At 38.6% G+C, this 21,939-nt stretch overlaps 2 protein-coding genes and 1 pseudogene across 2 annotated transcripts; all 3 read right to left on the reverse strand.

Moving 5' to 3' along the window:
- Positions 1 to 4,041: 4,041 nt before the first annotated feature.
- LOC111344268 (uncharacterized) lies at positions 4,042 to 8,365 on the reverse strand. The gene is made up of 4 exons (XM_088749356.1): positions 8,222 to 8,365; positions 5,532 to 5,794; positions 4,756 to 4,869; positions 4,042 to 4,242 (listed from the first exon to the last, which is right to left on the reverse strand). The coding sequence occupies exons 1-4, from the start codon at positions 8,292 to 8,294 to the stop codon at positions 4,042 to 4,044; spliced, it is 651 nt and encodes a 216-aa protein (XP_088605482.1). The 5' UTR covers positions 8,295 to 8,365.
- Positions 8,366 to 13,965: 5,600 nt separating this feature from the next.
- On the reverse strand, positions 13,966 to 16,559 carry LOC148737901 (uncharacterized; annotated as a pseudogene).
- A 1,975-nt stretch (positions 16,560 to 18,534) lies between these two features.
- LOC148737902 (uncharacterized) lies at positions 18,535 to 20,548 on the reverse strand. Its single transcript, XM_088749357.1, has 2 exons — positions 20,005 to 20,548; positions 18,535 to 19,089 (listed from the first exon to the last, which is right to left on the reverse strand). Exons 1-2 carry the CDS (start codon positions 20,455 to 20,457, stop codon positions 18,535 to 18,537), a joined length of 1,008 nt encoding a protein of 335 aa, XP_088605483.1. The 5' UTR covers positions 20,458 to 20,548.
- Positions 20,549 to 21,939: the final 1,391 nt, after the last annotated feature.

Raw genomic sequence — 21,939 nt, forward strand, 5'->3', positions numbered from 1 at the left:
CACGCTTCACCAATAACGCAGACTGATCATGCCCTAAATGATATCAGATTGCAATGCATATTGGCTTTGTTATGGGCAGGTTTGTAGATTTTTCGCCCAGACATGTTCTGAACACAGTTTAATACGTACCTGTGCAGTTGTGTCCGTCACCAATAAACCCTGGTTGACAAACGCACTTGAATGCTCCCACGGTATTAGAACAAGTGGCGGTTATGTTGCTGCAATTGTGAATGTTTTGAGAACACTCGTCAATGTCTGAAATTAAATCAGAAGCCCTTATCAGTACATCACTCACAAAAATAAAGAGTGAAAAAAAAAGGAGGGTATCGAAATTGGGCTTCCAATTTAAAAGCCGTAGAGTTCTCTTAGTTAAAGAAAATTAACCTCACTTCTAGTGACGGGTGGCTAAAAGGCATTGTAACTCTTGAGAAAAAGACATGCCATGAACTTCTTTTAAACCATTCCATTTTAGGTACCCATCAGCAGACCTCTCGTAGGCTCGAGTTACTCGACGTCTCATGCTCTCCCGGGGGAGAGGAAACGCAGATAAAGTTGCAGCTAAACTCAACGAAAACTATTCCATTAAGGAATGGTATACTCTATTCAATGCAAAAGGTATTTTTGATTTGATATCGTTACACAAATGACTCAAGTTTGATGCTGAACCGGCACATTGGTTACAAAGCTAATATTTTTTTAAAGGATAAAAACTGTAACTGAAACATCAGTGAATGCTCATTGGTCCATATAAGTTCGCAGGATGGATGCATTCTCACCCAGTTCTAAAATGTTAAATTTTATTTGACTTTCTGAACATTTACTCATGCCTACCTAGACAGGCGTTGCAACTTTTGAAGCAATTGCGCAGCATATATTGTGGATTTTTTGTGCATTCACAGGTTGATGCTCAGTATGTACATTGGTGGTTTTATCCTCACTTCTTCATGCCAGGTTATCTGTCTGCCGAACTTTTGTTTTTTTCAAGCTAATGTCTCTCGCTCGTTCCTTCGTAAATTAATTTCTTATAAACCTGCGTTTCTTCGGTTGCGGGAAGATTTGAGGCGAGTTAGGAAACGTGGGCACCTTCTCTTCTTTGATTACACCATCATCAAATCTCCGCCAGGTTTATCGCTTTTCTGCAGGGAGTTTGGCAAGTTTACGTGCTCAAAATCTCGCGCTCTTAACAATTAACAATTACTGAACTCGGTTATCGCAAAATATCGTGATTTTCCCCTGGCGAGCAGATCAATTATTTGCCTCAGCCTTCGGCTTCGGCAAATAATTTATCTGCGAGACACTGACAAATCACGATATTTTGCGATAATCGAGTTCAGTAATTGTTTTATCATTCGATCACCGAGTTTGTTTTCAATTTTGTGGAGGAAGCGGCAAGCAAGTTTGTTGTCAATTTTTTGGGGGAAGCGGCAAGCGCGCACTCCCCCCAGAAACTAGATGGTTTCCTTCTCAGCTAAATAGTTTTATCTGTCGACTTTAAATTGTAAGTACAGTCAGCTGTTAATTAACAAAATGTATGCCTTCAAATGGCTAAAACTTCCAGGAACAAGTTCACAGACCTCAAAGATTTGAGATCCAAAAAAAAAGCTTGGGGAAGCGATCGCGATCTGCCATTTCACACAAGAGCGACCACAACAGCGACCACAAGAGCGTGGTTACTATTGCGCATGTGCAGAATATTATTTGCCGGAATAACGAGGTTAGACGGTATTACGAATGATCAGACCATTATCTTTAGGCAGTTATTTGCAGGTCACGTGGTGGGCTTCCAGCCAATGAAAATGGGGGAAAAATCCATCGAATGATAATATGAAATACCTGTGCAGTTATATCCATCACCTTTGAAACCAGGATTACATGAGCAGGTGAAGGATCCCTTGCTATTAGAACAAGTGGCGTTGTCCTTGCTGCAGTTGTGGATATTTTCGGCGCACTCGTCGATGTCTGAAATAAAGCAACAGTTGTGTTTAGTGTCGTGACAAACAAAAAAATTACGAGCAAATGAGCGATCCCTCGATATTTTTGCAAGTGACACAGTCCTTCCTGCAGTTATGGGTATCGCTCAGACAGTTATTAATGTCTGAAATGGAGTCAACGGACCATTGAGGTTCCACAGATAAAAGGGAGGAGGAAGTGCTCCAATATAATAGCATCATCTTATTTGTCTTTGTCTCAGGTATTTCTACAAGTTTTTTTGGCTGATATGACAAAGCGTTATGTTATGAATACTATTCGGTACCTGTGCAATTGTTTCCGTCACCACTGAATCCTGGTTTACAAGAACACTTGAATGATCCCTTAGTATTGTTACAAGTGGCAGTTATATTGCTGCAGTTGTGGCTGTTTTGAGAACACTCGTCGATGTCTGAAATTAAATCATCAGCCCTCATCAATTACAGTATTAAAGAATAACAGCGACGAAGGTATCGAAATTGGGCTTCCAATCTGAGTGTTCTCTAAAGAAAAGAAGCTTTTAACCTTACACTTCTTCTGAGAGGTGTAGTGGCCTCATATGTAGTGCGCTCGACTCTGACTCTCATGGTGCCTTTCCTCACCCAGGTGTTTAAATGGGTACCGGCGAATTTGATACGGGAGGGGGTTGGGGAACTTTATGGGATAACCTTGCATCCCATTCACGGGGTAGTAGAAATACTTCTGGTCGCTTCATGCTATGGAGGCCGGAGTTAAGTGCAGCTCTGATGAGCCAATTGGCTCGTGAACAGACTTTACCTTAACAATGGAGGGTGGCTCAAACTCATTTTAACCTCAAAGAAGTAGATATAAATGTACGTATCTTATATTATGTCATGTCAGGTACTCAGTACTTACGTTTGCAGCTAAAATGCTATTATTATGCATCCAGTAGCTCAGTTTATATCGTTCAGGGTCCTTCTTAAGCAGAAATGAAAGCATATGGAATTATATCTGTTAAACAAGATCATCCTCGGCTAGTTTATACCTTGGCATTGATGTCCATCCCCGCTGAATCCAGGAATACAAGAGCAGTTGTAAGATCCCACGGTGTTTGTGCAGTTGGCGTTCTTGCTGCAGTTGTGGGTTTTTTGATCACACTCGTCGATGTCTGAAATGAAATCATGTGACGATAACATGATTGTTATCTTCAAAACAAGGAGGTGGGTGGGGGAGGGGAGTTGCTAATTTGCAATGGAAAACCGACTCTACCGCATGTTAATCTAGTTCTGCAGGGAGAAAGCATTTAATATTTGAAACCGAATACTTATAATTAAGATTTTAAAACGCGTATTTCTACTATAGGCTAGTTAGGAGTAGGCATCATGCTTTGAACAATGCTAATTAAAAATAAATACCTGTGCACTTGTCTATATCCCAGCTGAATCCAGGATTACAAGAGCAGTTGTAAGATCCCTTGGTGTTTGTGCAGTTGGCGTTCTTGCTGCAGCTGTGGGTTCTTGCAACACACTCGTCGCTGTCTGAAATGAAATAAACGAACCGTACACATGATTGTTATTAGGGATTTTAAGCAAACCACGACGGCTACGGCAACGAGAACGTGGATAAATAGTAGATCTAATTGGCAGAACAATAGTCCAGCACGTACGTTTTAAAACTTTGTACATTTCTTAGCCGTCCTTTGCAAATCAACAACGTGAAATCACCAAAATTTGCGTCGTCTGCGAAGCGAAACCGCGGCGGCAAATTATTTTAATTTATGTTTGGAACTCAACGCTACTTTTATGCGTTATGTTGAGTTTGAGGTCTGGCGCCTTATGAGACGCTAAACACATGCAGCCATTTTCGAAATTCTAACTAAAGGTAGAAACTCATTTTTTAATCGACGTTTCCGTGGCGTTGCCGTCCTGACTGCTTAGAGTCCCTATTATCAAAACAAGGAGGGGATGGATAAGGGGAGTTGCTAATTTCAAAGGTTAACCGCTTCTGCCGCATGTTAATCCAGCGCTGACGGGAAAAGGGCTTATTACTCCTAAATATGATAGTCCAATTACCTCATATTAAGGATTAGGAAACGTTTTCTTCTACAATAGGTTAGTTTGGACTAGCCATCATGCTCTGAACAATGCTCATTACTTGGGTAATTGTCAATATCCCCGCTGAAGTCAGGATTACAAATGCACTTGAAGGATCTTTGGTATTTTTACAAGTGGCATTTTTATTGCTGCAGTTGTGAATATTCATAACACACTCGTTCATGTCTGAAATAGAATCGACAGATCTTTCACCAGAATACTTAAGAATTAAGGTCGCAAAAGGGGTACTAATGTAAAGAGTTTTGCTATTTGTCATTAGCGAGTGAAAAGTGGCGGTTCTGCGAATAGGAGAGTTTAAATCCATTGCTTTACTTTTCCACTGAATGCCTGAAATAGGCTGGTCCTAATGGATGTGGCTTGAGCTCTTATAAATGTCAAACGACTGCACAGAGGGATACTTAGAGAATAACACATGAATGCACGTGAGGCTGCAACTTGAAAAGGAGAGGACAGTCTTTAAAAAAAAAACCGATTTTATAACCAATGGGGCTGGCTTTAGTTCATTCCTGTTCACTCTAAACAAGACTCAATACCCAGAAATTTGAAAAAGAAAAAGATAATGAAATTGCACCCCAACCCTCCTTTTCCCTCACTAAGTCACATTTAACACGTGAAATAAGTACAGCCCATTTTGAATCTTGAACCATCCGAAGAAATGGACCACCGTGTTTCAATCAGTTACAAAGTTTATTTTTATCACTTGAAGTCTTACCTTCTTCACAATCGTGGCCAGTAAATCCAGACGCACACAAACATCGATATCGTTTTTTGTAAATCCCGACTGGCAAGTGCCGTTGTTTTGGCATGGTGATGGATGGCAAAAATTCTTAAAAGAAAAAAGAAAAAGCATATCACAAGTAGTTGTCCACTATCTTCACAGCCTTCTCCTACATTTCGCCGAGAACTTGAGCGCGAAAAATAAATCGAGAAGGGGCGTCTTTAGACAGGATTTAAAGAGTAGAGTGACGTTCCTATGAACCACGCACTTCGTAACTCCTGTCGTAGCTCAATTCTGTCATTACGTCCATAGTTGAGAGCATCTTCTGAGCTGTTTGATGGATCTAATCATTTCGACTGTTTTTAAACTTCGAAACCGATGGAATAAAATTGCCTTTTGCAGATATGCCTTAAAATGACCATTACACTTACCTTTACTCACAAAAATTTTCTTATTAGAAGCAAGGTTGTAATTATCTTTGTTAGAAAAAAGAGATTGATCAATTATTTACTCAAGGCTGGTGAGCATGGTTTCTAAAATGAATACGACAAATTACTTGCTACTGTTAATAGAGTTAGGTGTCCTCAAGGCATTGAGAGAATTTTTGTTTTTGGTGACTGCTTATTTACAAAAGATCTGTAACGACGCTAGCACGCGGTTAAAATTATGTAAAGATAAGAAGTAATGGATGAAAGTATCCCTCAGCTCTCACGAAAGACCTATACAGAGAGAGGTGCAATTGACATTTAATTAACAGCTCGTCCATGTACCTTAGTTTCATGATAAACATAGTTCACTGCTTTTACCAGATCCTCCTCATACTCTTTAGCTGTTGAGTTATTCAGTTCACAGTTGCGTGCTTCTGCTCCATTTTCTCCAAAATAAAAGTTAACACTGACGCAGTTACAGTCCAAGTAGCAACGATATTCACATGTATCTCTGTCAATCACACTGATGTTTTCGATGGTGTGGTTAATAAGACGTTCTCCCACGAAGGACAGGGTCGATGGAAAGGCTAATATACGGCATTGATCTAAAAATACAGATTATTGAAAGTTAAATAGCGACATGGGTCATCAATTCTAAAGGTCTCAGTTGTTGTTAAACTCGCCTTCCAAGCGCTTGGTACTTATACTGATAGATAGATAGATAGATAGATAGATACTTTATTAGGCACAGAATCCATAAAGCTAAGTCACCTATTTATACATATTCATTAAGATACCAAGATCAAATTAAAAATATTTCTTGTTTTCGAGCCCAAAAGATCTCTAGAAAAGGATTCTATGACCTCCAAAAGCCAGATAAGTCTTTTCTTTCCTTTCTTTTGACCTCTGTTGCCCCAGCTTACATCAAACAGATTATATCTGTCTTTGTTTTTCCTTGCAATTACTTTCTGCCGGACACCTGAAACAACTAGCTTTACAGTTGATAAAAATGATATCGAAAATTGCAAAGTGTACCTTGACGAGCCCAAACCCCAAAGATAATTCGTGCCCAGAAAACTCAATAACTTCCATTAATATTCAATGATGAAAGAGGCAAGAAATTTCAATCACGAAGTCCCAACTTGTGCCCAATATTTCAAATCACATTCTCCTCACCTATCTTTAAAGTTACTATGATAACGCGCGAGTGAAAATCCTGCTTAACTTCTAATGAGCCACTCTGATGGACATCTTTACGCAGGCATGGCCGTGTATACATAACACGACGTGTGCTAAGTTCCCGGTAAGTTGGTAAGTTCCCGTCTAGCTTAGCCAAGCTCTCTTTCTCCGATTGAGGTACACTGTACATCTTTCGAAGCTCTACAAAAGTAGATAATTGCATAAAAAACAATGATTTTTAAGTTCTGTGAATAGACGAAAATAGCTTTGGAGTTGACGTTATGTTATCCCTAAACGCAGGACGATTTATGGCCGTAGCAAGAAATCTGAGCTTTGTTACCCTTCTTTAAAATAGTACGAAATATTTGAGTGTTGTTGAATTGGTTACTTGTCTTAAAAGCTTACAATTTTCAACAGAAACACATTCTCGTCCTAAATTCTAGCAAAAACTTATTCAAGCATGCTAAATGCATTACGCAGGTGTTGTAACTGCGGGAAATTCGTTCGGTTTTCGCTTCCAAGCAGAAAATTTAGCACTTCCTTGTGAAAACTTTTGGTCTTGGAATATCTCTTGGCCTCACTTCATTTAACTCTTATGCTACCCACGTGCTCTGAAAACTTCCTGCTGCAGTACATCCATTTTATGAAATGCATGCGCCAAGCACGAACAAATTCTTAATTTTGCATTGTGATCTTTATTTTGTTTTTGTTCTGTTTTGTTGTTCTCATTATCCATATCGAATAACCTTGCTTTAGATAAAACGTGTCCATGATGATTTGATAAAAACCCTAGGAAACCGCTATTGAAGATTAAAATCTCCCCATCGCTTCATTGTGCATAAATTTTGATTGAATTATGAAAATGCACTAATAAAGAGTTGCTAAATAAAACTAATTTCAGTATGTTCATGGTTAGACATCCATATCATCTATCTCTTAGCCACCTGTCGAGTGAGAAGTTTTGATGTTCTCGCTCATTCGCAGTCAGCATTCCTTTTGCATTATTGGAAACATAATTACTCTGCCTGCATTTCAACAACTTTCTCGCTGTTTTTATTAGCTTTGAAAAAACTTACTCATTACGCTTCCAAAAATTGCGTAATTCTGTATGTACAAAACACAGGAAGGCTGCTATGACGGAGATAATATGCCTCGAATGCCGAGTTCTAAAAATTACAAGACACTCGTTTTGGTATATGTTTAACACCTGTTGGCAATATGTTTTCGAGGTGTATAAATTTTTACTACGAGAATTTTCTGCAATTAAAAACAAATGATGTGAACTAAATATGAAACCAGCGAATAATTAACTACCCAAAGAGAGATTCTTATTCTACAGGAGAATGTAAAAAGAAGGAAGGCAATTCTTTGACTTAAAAAAAACATATCCTCTCCAACTGGCTAGTTGATATATCAATTCTTATTTCCTTGAGTGCCGAGCTAACTTTAGGCTCTTCCATCAGTTCGTGCCAGCATTAAAATAAAGGATTTGTGAAAATATATTCGTTAATTTTAGATGACCTTGATAAGATTTTAGTGGACCCTTATGAGTGTCTGAAAATAATTCAGTAATTGCGGATGTTGTTCGGTTATAACTAAAAAACTTTGCAAGCACATTTCACAAATTTTGAAAAATAATCTAGAATAGTTTTGAATGAACAAAAGATAGCAGCACATTAAAATGGACGATGAGTTTCATTACCCATTTTGTTAGTTAGGCCTCTATATACGAGAATTTTAGTCCTCGAAAATATGCGTTTCCTTTTTTTTTCCTTTGATATATTGCTTAGCTGAACAATTAAGAGCAGAATGATAAAGGTTTCTTTTCAAAAAATGTCAGCTTAAAAACATACCATCTGGGCAGGACTGAAATTGTCCGAGAGAAAGAACCACAGAGATAGGGAACAAGAGGAGAAAAACTCCCATGTCCGCGAAAAACAAGCTGAAAAGAAATCCTTTCGATGTTTTGGAGCTGTGGAGCAACCCGAAGAGCTTAACAGCAGTTTGTTGACTGAGCTGTACCACCAATTAAGGTTACACCTCCTACAAACGTGTTAGCCAATCACATGTTGTCGTGATAAATGAAGGATGTTTCGTCACCCGTCACAGAGACGCAGTGAGATTAATTAATGTGTGCTGAAACAGTAAACTTGGTTACTATTCTCCTCAGGCAGTTATTTCCACCTTTCACTCTCTATCCGGACCAACACTAAAGGTCTTAAAACTAGTGCAGTGAGAAGAATATGCTACCTCTCTATAACGTCAAAAATGGTTAGATTCTCTAGTCTTCTCAGATAGGGACTAATAAATGGAGGTCCCGTCTCCTGCAGGGTTAGGGGTAGGAGACATTAATTTCCCATGCACGAGATTACTGTGTGATGGCTGTCCTCCCCTGGGGTGGTTGCTGGGTGGGAATTGGCTCTGAAAATCCCCCATGGGGAGTGGCAATTAACACATGTATGTATGTATCCTTAGGGAATCGTCGTGTACCTGTTTTAGTAATTATAAGCAGCATCAAATGAGAAAAGAAATTTTGAGTTAAACTGTGAAAATTCAAGCGCATAAAAAAGCCTAGATATTCAAATTGATGTCTCTGTGGCATTCTGACCAAATTTCCTGAGAAATTTTAGAACAAAATCTTAGAGATCATAGCCTCAATGAAGCATATTCTTTTGTTAAGTGTCGCTCTTGCTGAGAGTTTTTTTCCGCCCGATTGCACCTGCAGTTTAAGTATTCTTTTCTCCAAATTAGTGACTTTTTGATATGCAAATTAAAGTCGAAGAGAAGGTTCTCCTCTGATTCCAAGTGAAGTTTCCATATTTTGTTTGTGAAATGACTAAGTACATCTTTTAACTTGTAGCAAGAGAGAATTTCGTGAGCGCGCTCGACACTTTCGATCGCTGTCCACATGGGCGGTCTGGCCAGAAATCAGTTGTAGCTTGTGGCGACACAAAAAAAGGAGGATTGGAGAACAACCAAACTATGAATGTTCAATATTGCCCTAAACAATTTTCACGAGGAAAGAAAAAAGTAAAAACTTTCTCTCGAGGAGAAGTCGTACATTTCCCAACCGATATATGGAGAGTGCACTGTCAAATGCCTCAACCCAACAATTTTTAAACCGGAGTTTTCCGCATCTTTTCTTAAAAAAACTGGTTTAGACGACAATATCTACCACAAAAAACTCAACTTGTTCAAAATAAACTTTTGGATATGAAATGAATAGTTTTAAAAAGGCCTTTGAAACCTCTATAGATATCCTTTCGCTTTATTGTGCATCAACAATTATTGAATTATAAAACTCTACGTGGAAGGTTGTTTTATGCAACTACGTACGCCTGATGATGGTAAACATCGCTTTTGAACTCATGGTCATCCTATCAGATGAGCATATTCTATGCCACCACTTACCTGCGTTTAAAACCTGCCTAATCATCTTTTTTCTTATTCAGTTGCGTTAAACATTGCTCAAGTTTTTCCATGCAAATCTTCTACGTCTTAAGTCTTATTTCTCTCTAGTTTGCAACCGACAAACTTTTCATCAGCAAATCGTTGATGAATCAATCTTGCGTAAGACATAAAACGAAACTTATAATTTCACCGCCGCAAACACATGATTTTATTATTATTAAAACAAACAAGTGCTATTCACGAAAATTGGAACTTCGAGGAGCCTACAGGCCTGATCGAGAGCTGTTGTTCAGAAAACCTCATAACTGAAGTTCATCTTTCATTTTTTTTTCAGAAAAATAATAATTTCGTCATGAAGTCCCAACTGCTTCATATTGATAATTAAAATACAAATTTTCCAAACGTATTTTCAAAGTTGCTTTACATAACAAATTTTCCCATTCTTATTATTCATATCAGTTAATCTTGTTTAAGTTGAAACGTCTACACATGGAATAAACCATGCATAGGGAGTCCTTTGATTAAGTTCGAGATCTTCTCATGGCTCCACTGGATATGGGCAGTGATCGAGTTATGAGAAAATTCCTGTGACTGTTTCCATAGTGCTTGTATAGCATCTGCATGGTTTATTGGCGCTCAATATTACAGTTATTCCAGGTATAACGCAAGAGAGACCCAAGTGCATGCGCGTGCGTTTCACAGCGGATCAATGATAGTTTGCATGATTCTGGAAAGAATGAAAAAGAAAAATCACAAGGATCTACAATTACAGGAAAAAAATCTTCTCGAAGGGATGGCAGAGAGAATTAACCAATCCAGTTCACAGAAATTATTCTGACAGCCTTTAGCTTGCTTCCATGCGATAGTTTTTGTTTTCAAGTGGTAGACTCAGCGCGGCGAATATTCGGTCGCCATATTGGACGGGTAGAGATTTGGTACGAGTGACAAAGCGCGGGGAAGGGAGAAGGGGAGATAACCAGAAAAACCGCCTGCCCGAAACCCATGATTTCTCACAAACCGTCCCATGTCCACTGCGTGGCATCCCCGACATGTCACACATTCTTGAAGGAACAATCAAAGGGGATGAAATGGAACCTTTTCTCAAAAACTGACTGGCGTGTCATGTAGCAAAACAAAACGTTGAGCGATCGCGGATGGAACGGTGCAGTGATACACCAAATTAAGCGGTAGCAAAGTTGAAATCAACAAAAATTTGGAAAACGAGGAATGTAGAATTTGCAAAGCCAGACTACTCTTCCTATACGGGAGACGGCAACTTACATTTGAACGGAAAATTTATTTTGATCCCATAAAGAAAGGAATACAAGGGCCCTGAGTTTTACAATATAGCAAACAAACCTTTGTACGGTTATGCAGTAAATAACTTTGGAATTTGAATTCATTCAGATTATAACTACATTCTAAATATAACCAAATAACCAAATCATACTGAACTGACTAACTAACAAACTAACTTATTTTAAAGGCTGATAGTTTCGAAAGAAACTGTTTGGGGCTGCTTCGGTGGGAGTAACGAACAACAGAGTTGAAATGGTAAATTGGCCACCGTAATGATTACAAAAGCTGACGTTTCGAGCGTTAGCCCTTCGTCGGAGCGAATAGAGGAATTGAGGGTTGTGTGTGCTTTTAAAGGCAGAAAATGGAGCTACGTCATTGGTGGGTGCATGGCAACGAGAAAAAACATGAATAAATTAGTGGAATGAAAAGCGTCCATTGATCCCTGTGGGATTTAGACTGCCGGTTTGAAAGATGAGCTTTTGTTCAAGATTTTTACGGCTTTCCGTGCCACCTAAGTGCAAGGAAAGACCGCAGATTGCCATATGTTGCTTAGAATGATTGGGTAAATTAAAATGTCTAGCGACTGGTTTCGATGTGTCCTTGTCATTCCTTTCCACGTCTCGATGGTGTTCTCGGAATCGGTCACCTAGTCTTCTGCCTGTTTCGCCGATGTATATCTTTTTGCTATAAGTGCAAGTTATGCAATAGATTACATTAGCGGAGGTGCACGTGAAGTGATCGGTGATCTTAATGGATCGTTTAGGTCCCGATATTTTATCAGTGTTGTGAATGAAAGGACACGTTTTGCATCGTGCACGAGCGCATTTAAAAGTGCCTGGTTGCTCATTAGTCTGAAAAGAGCTTCTGACCAAAAAATTGCCTAAGTTTTTGTCGCGTTTGAATGAAATGAGTGGAGGCTGCGAAAAGATAGTGCCTGTCTCTGGATCGTTTTGAAGTAATTTAAAGTTTTTAAGAATGATGGATTTAACTAGATATTTCAACACGGCGAAAAAACTAGCGCTCACCCTACGGAAAACAAAAGTTGAATTCACGGAATACGTGGCAATTTATTAAAGTTTACCCGCGTTTTGCCTACGGAAAATCCGACGTTTTCTGTGCGTTTTCGCATCAGTGAATCCCAGTATTCGTTCCATTATTCGGTAGTTTTCCTTAGCGGTAAATGCATGCAGGTAAACAATTTATTTTCCGGCATTAACCGCTCGGTTAACGCAGTACCGCAAGCAGCGTGTTTTCCTTTTGTTCATTGACATTTTCCGAGTGAACAACAACGTATTCACCAGAGTTAACAGCTGAAAACACACATTTTCCGGGAAGGTTGATATGTGTAAATACGGGAAAACGTAATGTTTTCCAAAGTTTGCAGTTGGTATAATACATAGAAAGTGCTATGTTTTCTTTTGTTCGCCACCGTTTTTCGCCCGGTAAATGAAATGTTCACAAGAATTATCCAACGTTTTTCCGTGATAGCGAAATTGACGAAATTCATGGAAACGCATTTTCCGGCGTTTTACCTTTCATTGTTGTTCAGTTAATCTATGGAAAATAACAATATGTATTCTGCCATTTACAGCCGTTTTGCGCATTCGAACGCTATGTTCACTGGAATTAACCAACCAAAAGCATGCATTAATTTTCCGGTATTTTCTGCAAAGGTGAATTTGTGCAAGGGATGCATTTTCCCGCGTTTACCGCCGCTCGGTTAATCGCTGTTCGTCAAATTTCACTTCTTGGACTCAACTCTACTGCAGGTTCTCAAAGCATTTTGTCCTATTTCCCTCTCCCAGACAGGATAAGCACTCTTTAATAATTATCACCAAGTTTATTAATGCAAAATGATATTAGCGGTACAATTTATTCAGAGTCCAAAATATAGCCTGATAACAATCGTGTTTCTTAGCCTTATTTAACTTTACACATTTTTTTTGTCTAAAGCCAAAAAGAGGCAAAACTTAACCTTTACAGTACAACTGATATGATAAAATTTGAAGGATGTACTGTCTGAAAAGTCATGTGTGAATCAATATATGCAAACTATGACCAGAAAAGTGATTTCTAGATACATGTTTAAATTTCTAAACTTCTATTATAAGCATTTTGCAGGAATGAGTGTCAAGGTTTGAGGAAAAAATAATATGTGAACTTCATGTGCCGAGGGAATCAAGGCAACATGCTGAGAATGTCACCTTATATTTAATCTTACATCTGCATTAAATCTATTTGAAACACTTCTGATGTTTAAAATTGAGACACTACTCCATCTGATGGAGAGCTAGAGAACTATAAAAGAGAGAATGAAAATTTTAGCTTCCTCTAAAATAGCAGATACATCCAGGATTTTGGGCTCTTTAAAATGAGCATGGCAAATTGTCCTCACAGATAAAAAGCTCACTGGAATGCACAATTTAGTCAAATATGAAGTTGTGTGATAATGTTCAAAAATCCATTCATATATATGTGAATTATTTGGTAAAAAACACCTGCATTCAATCCTGGACATAAGTGCCAAATAGTGATCAGGGAAGGGAAAATATCCTAGAGACTGAATTCACTTTTCATTGACAATAACTTAAATGTAGGCTGCTCAATAACTTTAATTGCTCAAAGTATTACATTTTAGACATCTATAAGTTTACAGTCTTCAAACTCTCTTGTAATCGACCATGATTGTACAAAAGTCTCACTTTAAATTTGCCAACTGAGGGGGTTTCTTGTGAGAAAATTGAAATCAGCAAATTGTCAAATTAAAAGCTTAAGTCAGACAGAATAAAAGAACGGAGATGGCAGACCTACATTATCTGTATCATTGGGCAAAAATATAGCAAGTTTATAAGAGATGGTCCCTAGAAGAGAATTGAGTGACTGTATACTAAAATTCAAATTGGATTAAAGTGGTGGCCCAGTGCAGTTTTTCTGGGATCTCTCTACTATTTCTATGAATTGGTCTACCAACCCTTCTTTTCACTGACTGCCTCTTTTGCTGATTCGTCATGGAAGACTTATACCACTGGTCTAGTATATGGAAGAAGTTGGTAACTTCTTCTGTCCTCCAGGTAACAAGGGGTGCCTCTTCATAATTGATGTGGGATCTTCTTAATCACACTCATCCGAGGAGACAAGACTAGGATGCTGGGCCTCGGAAATTGGTTCCCTCTTCTCTTATTCACTTGCCACTTTGAGTCTCTTATCCAGTTTCTAAAAAGGAAAAATGTGAAAGAAGTTTTTATAATACTGAATGGTGAGCAATTCCTACAATAAAGCATTTATAAAGCTCTTAAATGAACCTCAGTGTCCCTGGTTTGAGTTGTTCTTGGCATAAAAAGTTTTTTTTACCAACAGATTTACAGTGTAATTTGAACCTTAACCAGTTTTTAAATCAAACTGGAATTCAAACTTTCCGAAATTTATTCAAACATACAAGCTGATAAGATAGTTGAGTGTTAAAGAGCCAAAAAACTTCTTTTACCCTTTTAATTCTCTGTCGCTTCTTCTGCTCCTTCTAATACTGCTCGTACCATTTTCTTCCTGTCGTCTACGTTTCTTTGACGTTTCGAAGTTTTGAGAAAGAGCATCTGAAAGGAAAGGAAAGGTAGGTATGCCAAGATCAGTTATATCAAAAATATTGTTAGTTTACAGGACTGTAGTGAGCAAGGGGCAAGATGGAGCACTTGTCCCATTTAATTTCAACCCAAAGTTAAAGAGAAATTGTGTTTACGTTTATTTGGCGAAACAATCTCCGATTCAACATACCCAGAATTCTTCTTTCAGTGCAAGGAGAATCATTTTGAATCTGCTCTATTTTTTTTACCTCTTTCAAGATGGTGGCTGATACAGCTTGGTTTGGTGGTTCATCCTCTCTGTGAGAAATTAGAAGAACTGCGCCATTAATAATATGACAATGAAACTAAGAAAGATAAATTTCAAGTTAAAACAGGATAAAACAGAGTTCTTGTGCTCGAGTATAAAGTGCAAATTAAAAACCTCTGGAAAATTACGTGAGCTTTTCGTTTTGCAAAGCCGAAACGCGCCAAATTTACCCTGTTTCAAAAAGGACTTAGAAAAAAAATCCTAAATTAGAAAACAAAGACTACTAGTGAAGGTTTAGTCTGATCGTCCGGGTGAGTGTAGTCCTGAGAAGGATTGTTATCGGTGGTAGTGATTGACGTTTCGACAACCTGTGCGGAAGTCATCATCAGATTCAAGTGAATGATTGTTGTCAGTAGAATGTTCTTATTCCAGTTCGTGTGAAATGATCGGTTGGTTTTGTCGTGATGTTATTGGCTGTAAGACTCAAGTGACTTAAGTCGGTCGTGATGATCCTGTTTCGATCTGTCGGTAATGTTAGGTCGTTCTTTTTCGGTCGTTTCTGATGTTTATGTCGTGAATAAGTCGTTTGTATGGAGCGGGTAGTTGTGGACATCTGTTTAGGGGAGTCTGTTCTAAGTTAGTAAACCAGCTTTCTAGAGTCAGTCGTTGAAAATAGTCAGTGCTGTAGGTTAGGCATTGCGCAGAGTCCCAGTCAATGTTGTGGTTGGTAAGTTGATGGTGTTCAGCAATGTGATTGCTGACATCACCTTTCCTCGTCGCCCGTCTGTGTTCAGTCAGTCTTGTCGTGAGGTTTCTGCCAGTCTCACCGATGTAGGAGGCTTGGCAGTCGGAACAATTGATCTTATAAATCGTTCCCTGTCTGTTCCTCGGTTCGTCTTTGTCGTTAACGTTGGTTAGTAACTGACGTAGTTTGGTGATGGAATTGTGGGCGACGCGGATATTGAAGGGTAGTAAGATGAGCGAGATGTTTTCAGACATGCCTATTATGTACGGTATGGTTGCTGTAGTCGTAGGGGCTGCGGTGTCGTTTGTTTCGGTAGTGGTAGTGGAGACTACTAGTCTCTGCGTAGTCCTATCGTTATCGCTATTGTTTTCATTGAACAAAGACTGAATGCATAATTAATGTATGGGGTTATATGGTACTCTTGCGGAAACCACTTCTAAAAATAAAATTTTGTATAATTATAGCCTGGGCAATTCCTTCTGATTTTAATAAAGTTTTATTGTTACTGTTGTGTTGATATTAGTTGCGAATATGACCGTTGTAACAACATAAACCAGCAATTTGCATATACTAGACTATCGAAAATGGCCAGATTGCCTTGAATTTTTGGCTTCAGGAAAAAATTATATGTATGTTGAACTTGAAAGTGAACCGTTTCGAAGTTTTTGTAGGATATAAGAGGGAATTCGAGTGTTTTGGTGATGTTTTTCTTAATGTGACGTGCAAGTCATGTTGGTCACGTAATGCGCTTCTTGAGCTCAGATACGCTTATATAAATCGCTATAAAAATTCGTAGTTTAAGTCGCCAAAGTTTAGCTATCTCTGAATGGGTGAAATTTTACCTGAATTATTCGTAAAAAATAGTTTTCTGGGTATCCTTGAAAAAACTCTTCAGAACCTTTGAAAAACATCTTTTGTTTTAGAATTGTTATGTAGTAATCGAATTGTTGGCGAAATAAGTATTTTTTCGGCCGTCATCTTGAGGTGCACTATTTCACCGGGAACCGTTTGACCTCCAAAACAAACGTCATTTGTCATAATTTTGAGGCAACAGAGTATGCAACAGGAAACCTTTCCCGAAAAATAGAGGTTCATAGTTGACAAAATAATAATAATAATAATAATAATAATGATAATAATAATAATAATAGTAATAATAATAATAATAATAATAATAATAATATTGATAATAAGGATATATACATATTGAAAAAGTTGAGAAATTCTCGTCTATTAAATAAAAAAAAATTTAAAAAAAGATAGCCGTAGTGCAGGCGTCTCACAAGGGTGAATGAAGCGTGCAATCGTTCATTAAACTTGCCATGTTTGATTTACAGTTAAAGTCAACGTTGGGAAAAGGGGCAGGGAAAGGTGAAAAATATTCATTGCCCCACTACCTCCCCTCTCTTTTTGACCGCCTCTCGCTCGCTCGCCCCCTTTTGTACAAATTTATTTCTTTGCCCAGTCTTCCGTTGCGGTGAAAATCAAAGGTGGCAGCTATAATTTTCACCCAGATAACACTGAGCACTCGCCAGCCAAAATTGCGTCGTTTCTGCTAGCTAAATAAAAGACAACACTGAGAGCATATTCCGTTGTTCTTACTTCACGCTTTCCCACTCCTGATCTCTGGTTCCTGATTTTGTTTCCTGCTATGCACCGCTGTCTTCATTAGAGTGCGGCCGCAATAATTACGTCTAGTGTAACGAAGTGTAACAAGTAAAGGAACATAGCACACTAAAACTGCATATTTTTTTTTCTCTCGGAATGTCTTATTTGCACAGTAACTGGAGGGATCTTGACGTAAGTGAAAACTGTTGGGTTTTATCTTTAGGCAGGAAATTTTGTTGACATGAGTCTACGGTATCATTGTACAGTCATGATGGAGCAACTTCAGAATACCTGGCCACTCACGCCCTTTATAAATCGAGTGCTCCCGTGGTCCGCAGTCCGCGCTGGGCCAAGAAATAAAATATACTTGCGAAGAGAAAGAATAAAGTGCTACCGCTGTCAAACCCACCGATGTCGATGAATAAGTAGTAAACTAATTTATAAACGCAAGTGCTACTGCGGCCCGCACTACTGAAGTGGATAAATAACTAGTAAAGTAATTTTTAAACTCAAGTGCTACCGCAGTCCGCAGTCCCGCAGTGGATGAATAAATAATAAACTAATGTTTAAACTGAACTACTACTGCGGTCCACAGTAACGAAGTGGATAAATAACTAGTAAAGTAATTTTTAAAATCAAGTACTACCGCAGTCCGCACTCACGCAGTGGATGAATAAATAGTAAACTAATGTTTAAACTGAACTGCTACCGCGGTCCGCAGTACCGAAGTGGATGAATATGTATGAAATGAGGCGTTCAAATAAAGTGCTACCACTGTGCGCACTACCGTAGTAGATGAATATGTAGTAATTTAATTTTTAAACTCAAGTGCTACCGCGGTCCGCACCCCCGCAGTCGATGAATAAGTATTAACTAACTTTTCAAGCGACGTGCTACCGCGGTCCGCACTCCCGCCGTGGATGCATAAGTATTAAACTAGGTGTTAAACTGAACTGTTACCGCGGTCTGCAGTCCTTTAATAAGTAATAAAGTGAGCTCTAACCCTAACCCTAAGCCTAACCCCTAACCCTAACCCTAAACCAAAACCTAGTTTGAAGTGTTATTGGCACTCCTTGAATAGGCAACTCGTTTAATAAGCAATGAGTTAAGCACTAGGATAAAGTGCTACGGCCGTGTAAATTCCTAAACTCGATGGAAGCTTATTAACTTTACATACCTGGTTTAAAAATACAATGAAATACAAACATAGAATGAAAACTATACTTAGAATGTAAGAAAAGTTACTTTTACTGAAATGTTATTTTTGAAAAGCAGGTATTAAATTCCAATGTTAAAAGCGAAAACGTTTCCATTCAATGAAATGGTTTCTGAAACATTAATTTTAAAAAGGAAATCTAAATCTATTGCCATGAAAGTTTTTGTTTTTCTTAACTTATTTCTGCTTGTCCTATAGAAATGGATTTTATTTATATGTTGCTGTTTCGAGATGTGATTATTGTCCTGAAGATATTTTCTCATTGGAACTGTAATATCATTATGTAGAGGCCTGGCCAAGGCATTTTCAAATTCGTTTAGACTGACATCTGTACAGTTCGGCCAAGGGTTTAGCTTGCTTTTCACAAATACCTTGCAGGTGCTTTTTGCTCTAGGTATTCTAAATTCCACAATTCTTCCAAAGCCATCTTGCATTAATGATTCTGTAGCGGTGTTAAATTCACTTTCGGCAATTGCACGCGCTGATCTTTTGCCATGTTTGAAGGAACGATAAGATACCACAGGGCCTTGGGTCATTAAGACGTTGTCCCTGATCGTTTTTGTGGTGGGCTGATCGATGCTTTTATCACAAGCTGCATTTGTGACTTCTTTAAGGAACTGAAAAAGGAGAAGAAACTAATTTAAAACAATGTAAGTCAACTAGAGAAAGTTAGTTTTCACCTCTCATCAATGAGTTATCCATTACAATAGTCGGAAAAACATTACTGCATTTCTGGTAATATAGAGGTGACCCAGGCTAACTATTTTAGTCACGTAAACAATTTTAAATAGAGAGAACATATAGGGCGAAGTTTAGGTATGGAAATTACTCCCTACTTTGAAGGAAAGGATTAAGAAGATTATTATACCTAAACTAACTGTACATATTAGGGAGAAAAAATACTCGCCACATGTTAAGTTTCATGGATGTATATTTCCATGTTTAAGTGAATTTCAAGAACTAAACTTGTCCCCATATGTTCTCTCTATTTAAACATGCGTACGTGACGCAAAAAGTGAGCCTGGATTACCTGTGGTAATAGTTATTTAGTTCGTGATTGACTCAGGTAACGTAGCAGAGTAGTTTTAAAATTAGTTTAGAAAAACAAAACTAATCGTATCACACTGGCCAATGACAAAAAAAAAAAAAAAAAAAAAAAAAAAAACAGAAAAAGCGCGGAAAAAAATTCGCAACCAAGTAATGATTCATTTTCTTTTACTTCAAATTGCCTGAGATATTGAAGAAGCACGTGTTTGAAAAACATTCGCTAAACGGTGTAATGGAAAACTACGGAAAATTACTGTCCACTGTCTAAACTCAAGTGCAAAGCTCTCTAAGATGTGGATAAATCATTCAAAGAGCTTTGCGCACGCCATCATTTTCTATCGGCGAATAGAATACATTTATAGAAAAAATGAAATAAGCGGATTTTCAATAGGACAAGGCCGAGTTTCTACTAAGAATAACTGGAATGTGCGCAAAATAAAGGTAATTAAAGAAAAATGCAAGTTTTTGTTGTTATGATTGCTAACCTGACAGAGTATTTCCTTCTGTGTCTCGAGGTGATTCACGAAAGATGCTGCACTTTCTAGTGTTGTTTTGGATATCGTTGTATCAGGCTGTGACGAGGGTACACCGGCCAATAGTTCTTCCAGGGCGTGATTAAAGACATGTAGAGCGCAGGCTATTCTCGGAATAAGTTCTGGCGTCTTCGATTTGGGTGGCACTTTCCCATTTCTGATGGCTTCATTGAGCTCAGCTACGAACTCGTCCATTTTCTCCCTGAGTAGCTCCTTCCCTCCTTCGTCGAAGACGAATTCAACGTTTACGTCAATTCCATTTATATTCTCGAACATTTCAGAGAAGTCACTTACCACCTGGGTGGATAAATAATCGGTGGCTGCCTCCATTTCAATAAGGGTTGAACGAAAGGCAAGGGGGGTGGCAAGAAGGATTCTATCCACTAGGCCGTGTCCTTGATCCATGCGTGCGATCAGTTTGGCAGCATTTACCAGTTGCGTGGAACCAAGGAGACAGAAGGGCGTATTTGGAAGGATCAATCTGCTTTCCTCTGTAGAGAAGTGATATGAGCAACGCTCGCCCGAAAATAAGCTGGATACCTGCGGTAGCATTGTCTTCATCGGACTTAAGAAGCTTGTTTAATATGTCGAAGATCTCTGGAGAGAGAATCATTCCTTTCTTCTTCTTCGCAAGAAGTTTTACCAGTCCTGACGAGGTGGTTTTGCTTATTATGGCTTCGGTTAAGCCTAGATTTTCCAGTGGATCCTGGGCTGCATACTGGATAGCAGAAGATTTTCCTTTAGGAGACAAAAGTAACAAAAATTTGATAGCCTCATAATAGAAGGTCTTTTAGAATTTAATTGAACCTAGAGCAAGATTTAGTGATGAAAACCTATTGGCGTGCAGAGAGCAAGGGTACTACGAGAAGTTAAAGTGCAAGTGAAAAAGATTCCAATTGAACTTACCCGTTCCGGGGTATCCCACAAATATAGAAAATATGTTTAATGGTTGCTTGTGTGTGGTGATGTTAAGTTGTGCGTTGTTGGATGCCAGTATGAAGCCTGTAGTTGTTAGCAGCGAAGGAATAAAATGTCCTTCGCAGCTTCCGACGGAGACGGCCTTATTCTTCACAAATTGATAAACATCTTCGTTGTGAAATAGCTTGTGGTACGGGAACTGGAACGAATTCAACCTTTTCTGAAGGTTGATCCATGTCTGTTCGTGCTGTTTGTTGAGTTTGGATACAGCGTACATTTTGATGTTGAAGGCCAGAACGAGTATAATCTACTGAAATTAGGAAGGCCAGAACGAGTATAATATACTGAAATTAGTAAGGATTGAGAAGGGAATAGCCCCTAGGGAGCAGTGCGGACCGCCTTTGTTAATGAACCTCATAGTATTGTATGGCTTGAAATAAGTTATTTTTGCCACTTATGAAATAATTGACGCAAGGAATAGGAAAGTTGTGATGCAAATGACTGAGACCGAGATGTAAAGGTGCGGCCCGCCTTTGTTAGTGAACTTCATTGTATTGTATGGTTTGAAATAAGTTATTTTTGCCGCTTATGAGATAATTGACTGCCCTATCAAACGCAAGTAATAGGGAAGTTGTGATAGAGCTGATTGAAACCGGGATGTAAAGGTGCGAGCCGCCATTGTTAGTAAAGTTCATAGTATTGTATGGTTTGAAAGAAGTTATATGGTGCGGGATTTTTTCATTGAGGGGAGATTTTGTTAATTGGAAAGGGCGGCGTGCTTTAGGAAGGTAAATGGTCTCCGAAACTTGGAAGTTATCTTTCTTTGCTTAATATAAATTGAAGTATGGAAGATAAAGGAATACAAGTTGCAATAGGATCGAAACGTGGGCTGAAAAGCGCAAAAACCAGTGCTTGTAGTGAAACCACAACATTAGAAACAGGGAAAGAGGAACGTGCTACGCAATGTGG

This window comes from Stylophora pistillata, chromosome 2 (assembly GCF_964205215.1).
Source record: "Stylophora pistillata chromosome 2, jaStyPist1.2, whole genome shotgun sequence".
NCBI lineage: Eukaryota > Metazoa > Cnidaria > Anthozoa > Scleractinia > Pocilloporidae > Stylophora > Stylophora pistillata.

Excerpts from the sequence above, each read along its gene's own strand:
- LOC148737902 (XM_088749357.1), bottom strand. The coding sequence starts at position 20,457 with ATGGATCAAGGACACGGCCTAGTGGATAGAATCCTTCTTGCCACCCCC. Across the intron at positions 19,090-20,004 it reads AGAAGGAAATACTCTGTCAG|TTCCTTAAAGAAGTCACAAA; the intron begins GTTAGCAATCAT and ends CTCCTTTTTCAG.
- LOC111344268 (XM_088749356.1), bottom strand. The coding sequence starts at position 8,294 with ATGGGAGTTTTTCTCCTCTTGTTCCCTATCTCTGTGGTTCTTTCTCTC. Across the intron at positions 4,870-5,531 it reads ATGTTTATCATGAAACTAAG|AATTTTTGCCATCCATCACC; the intron begins GTACATGGACGA and ends TTTTCTTTTAAG. Across the intron at positions 4,243-4,755 it reads TGGCCACGATTGTGAAGAAG|TATTCTGGTGAAAGATCTGT; the intron begins GTAAGACTTCAA and ends TTAATTCTTAAG.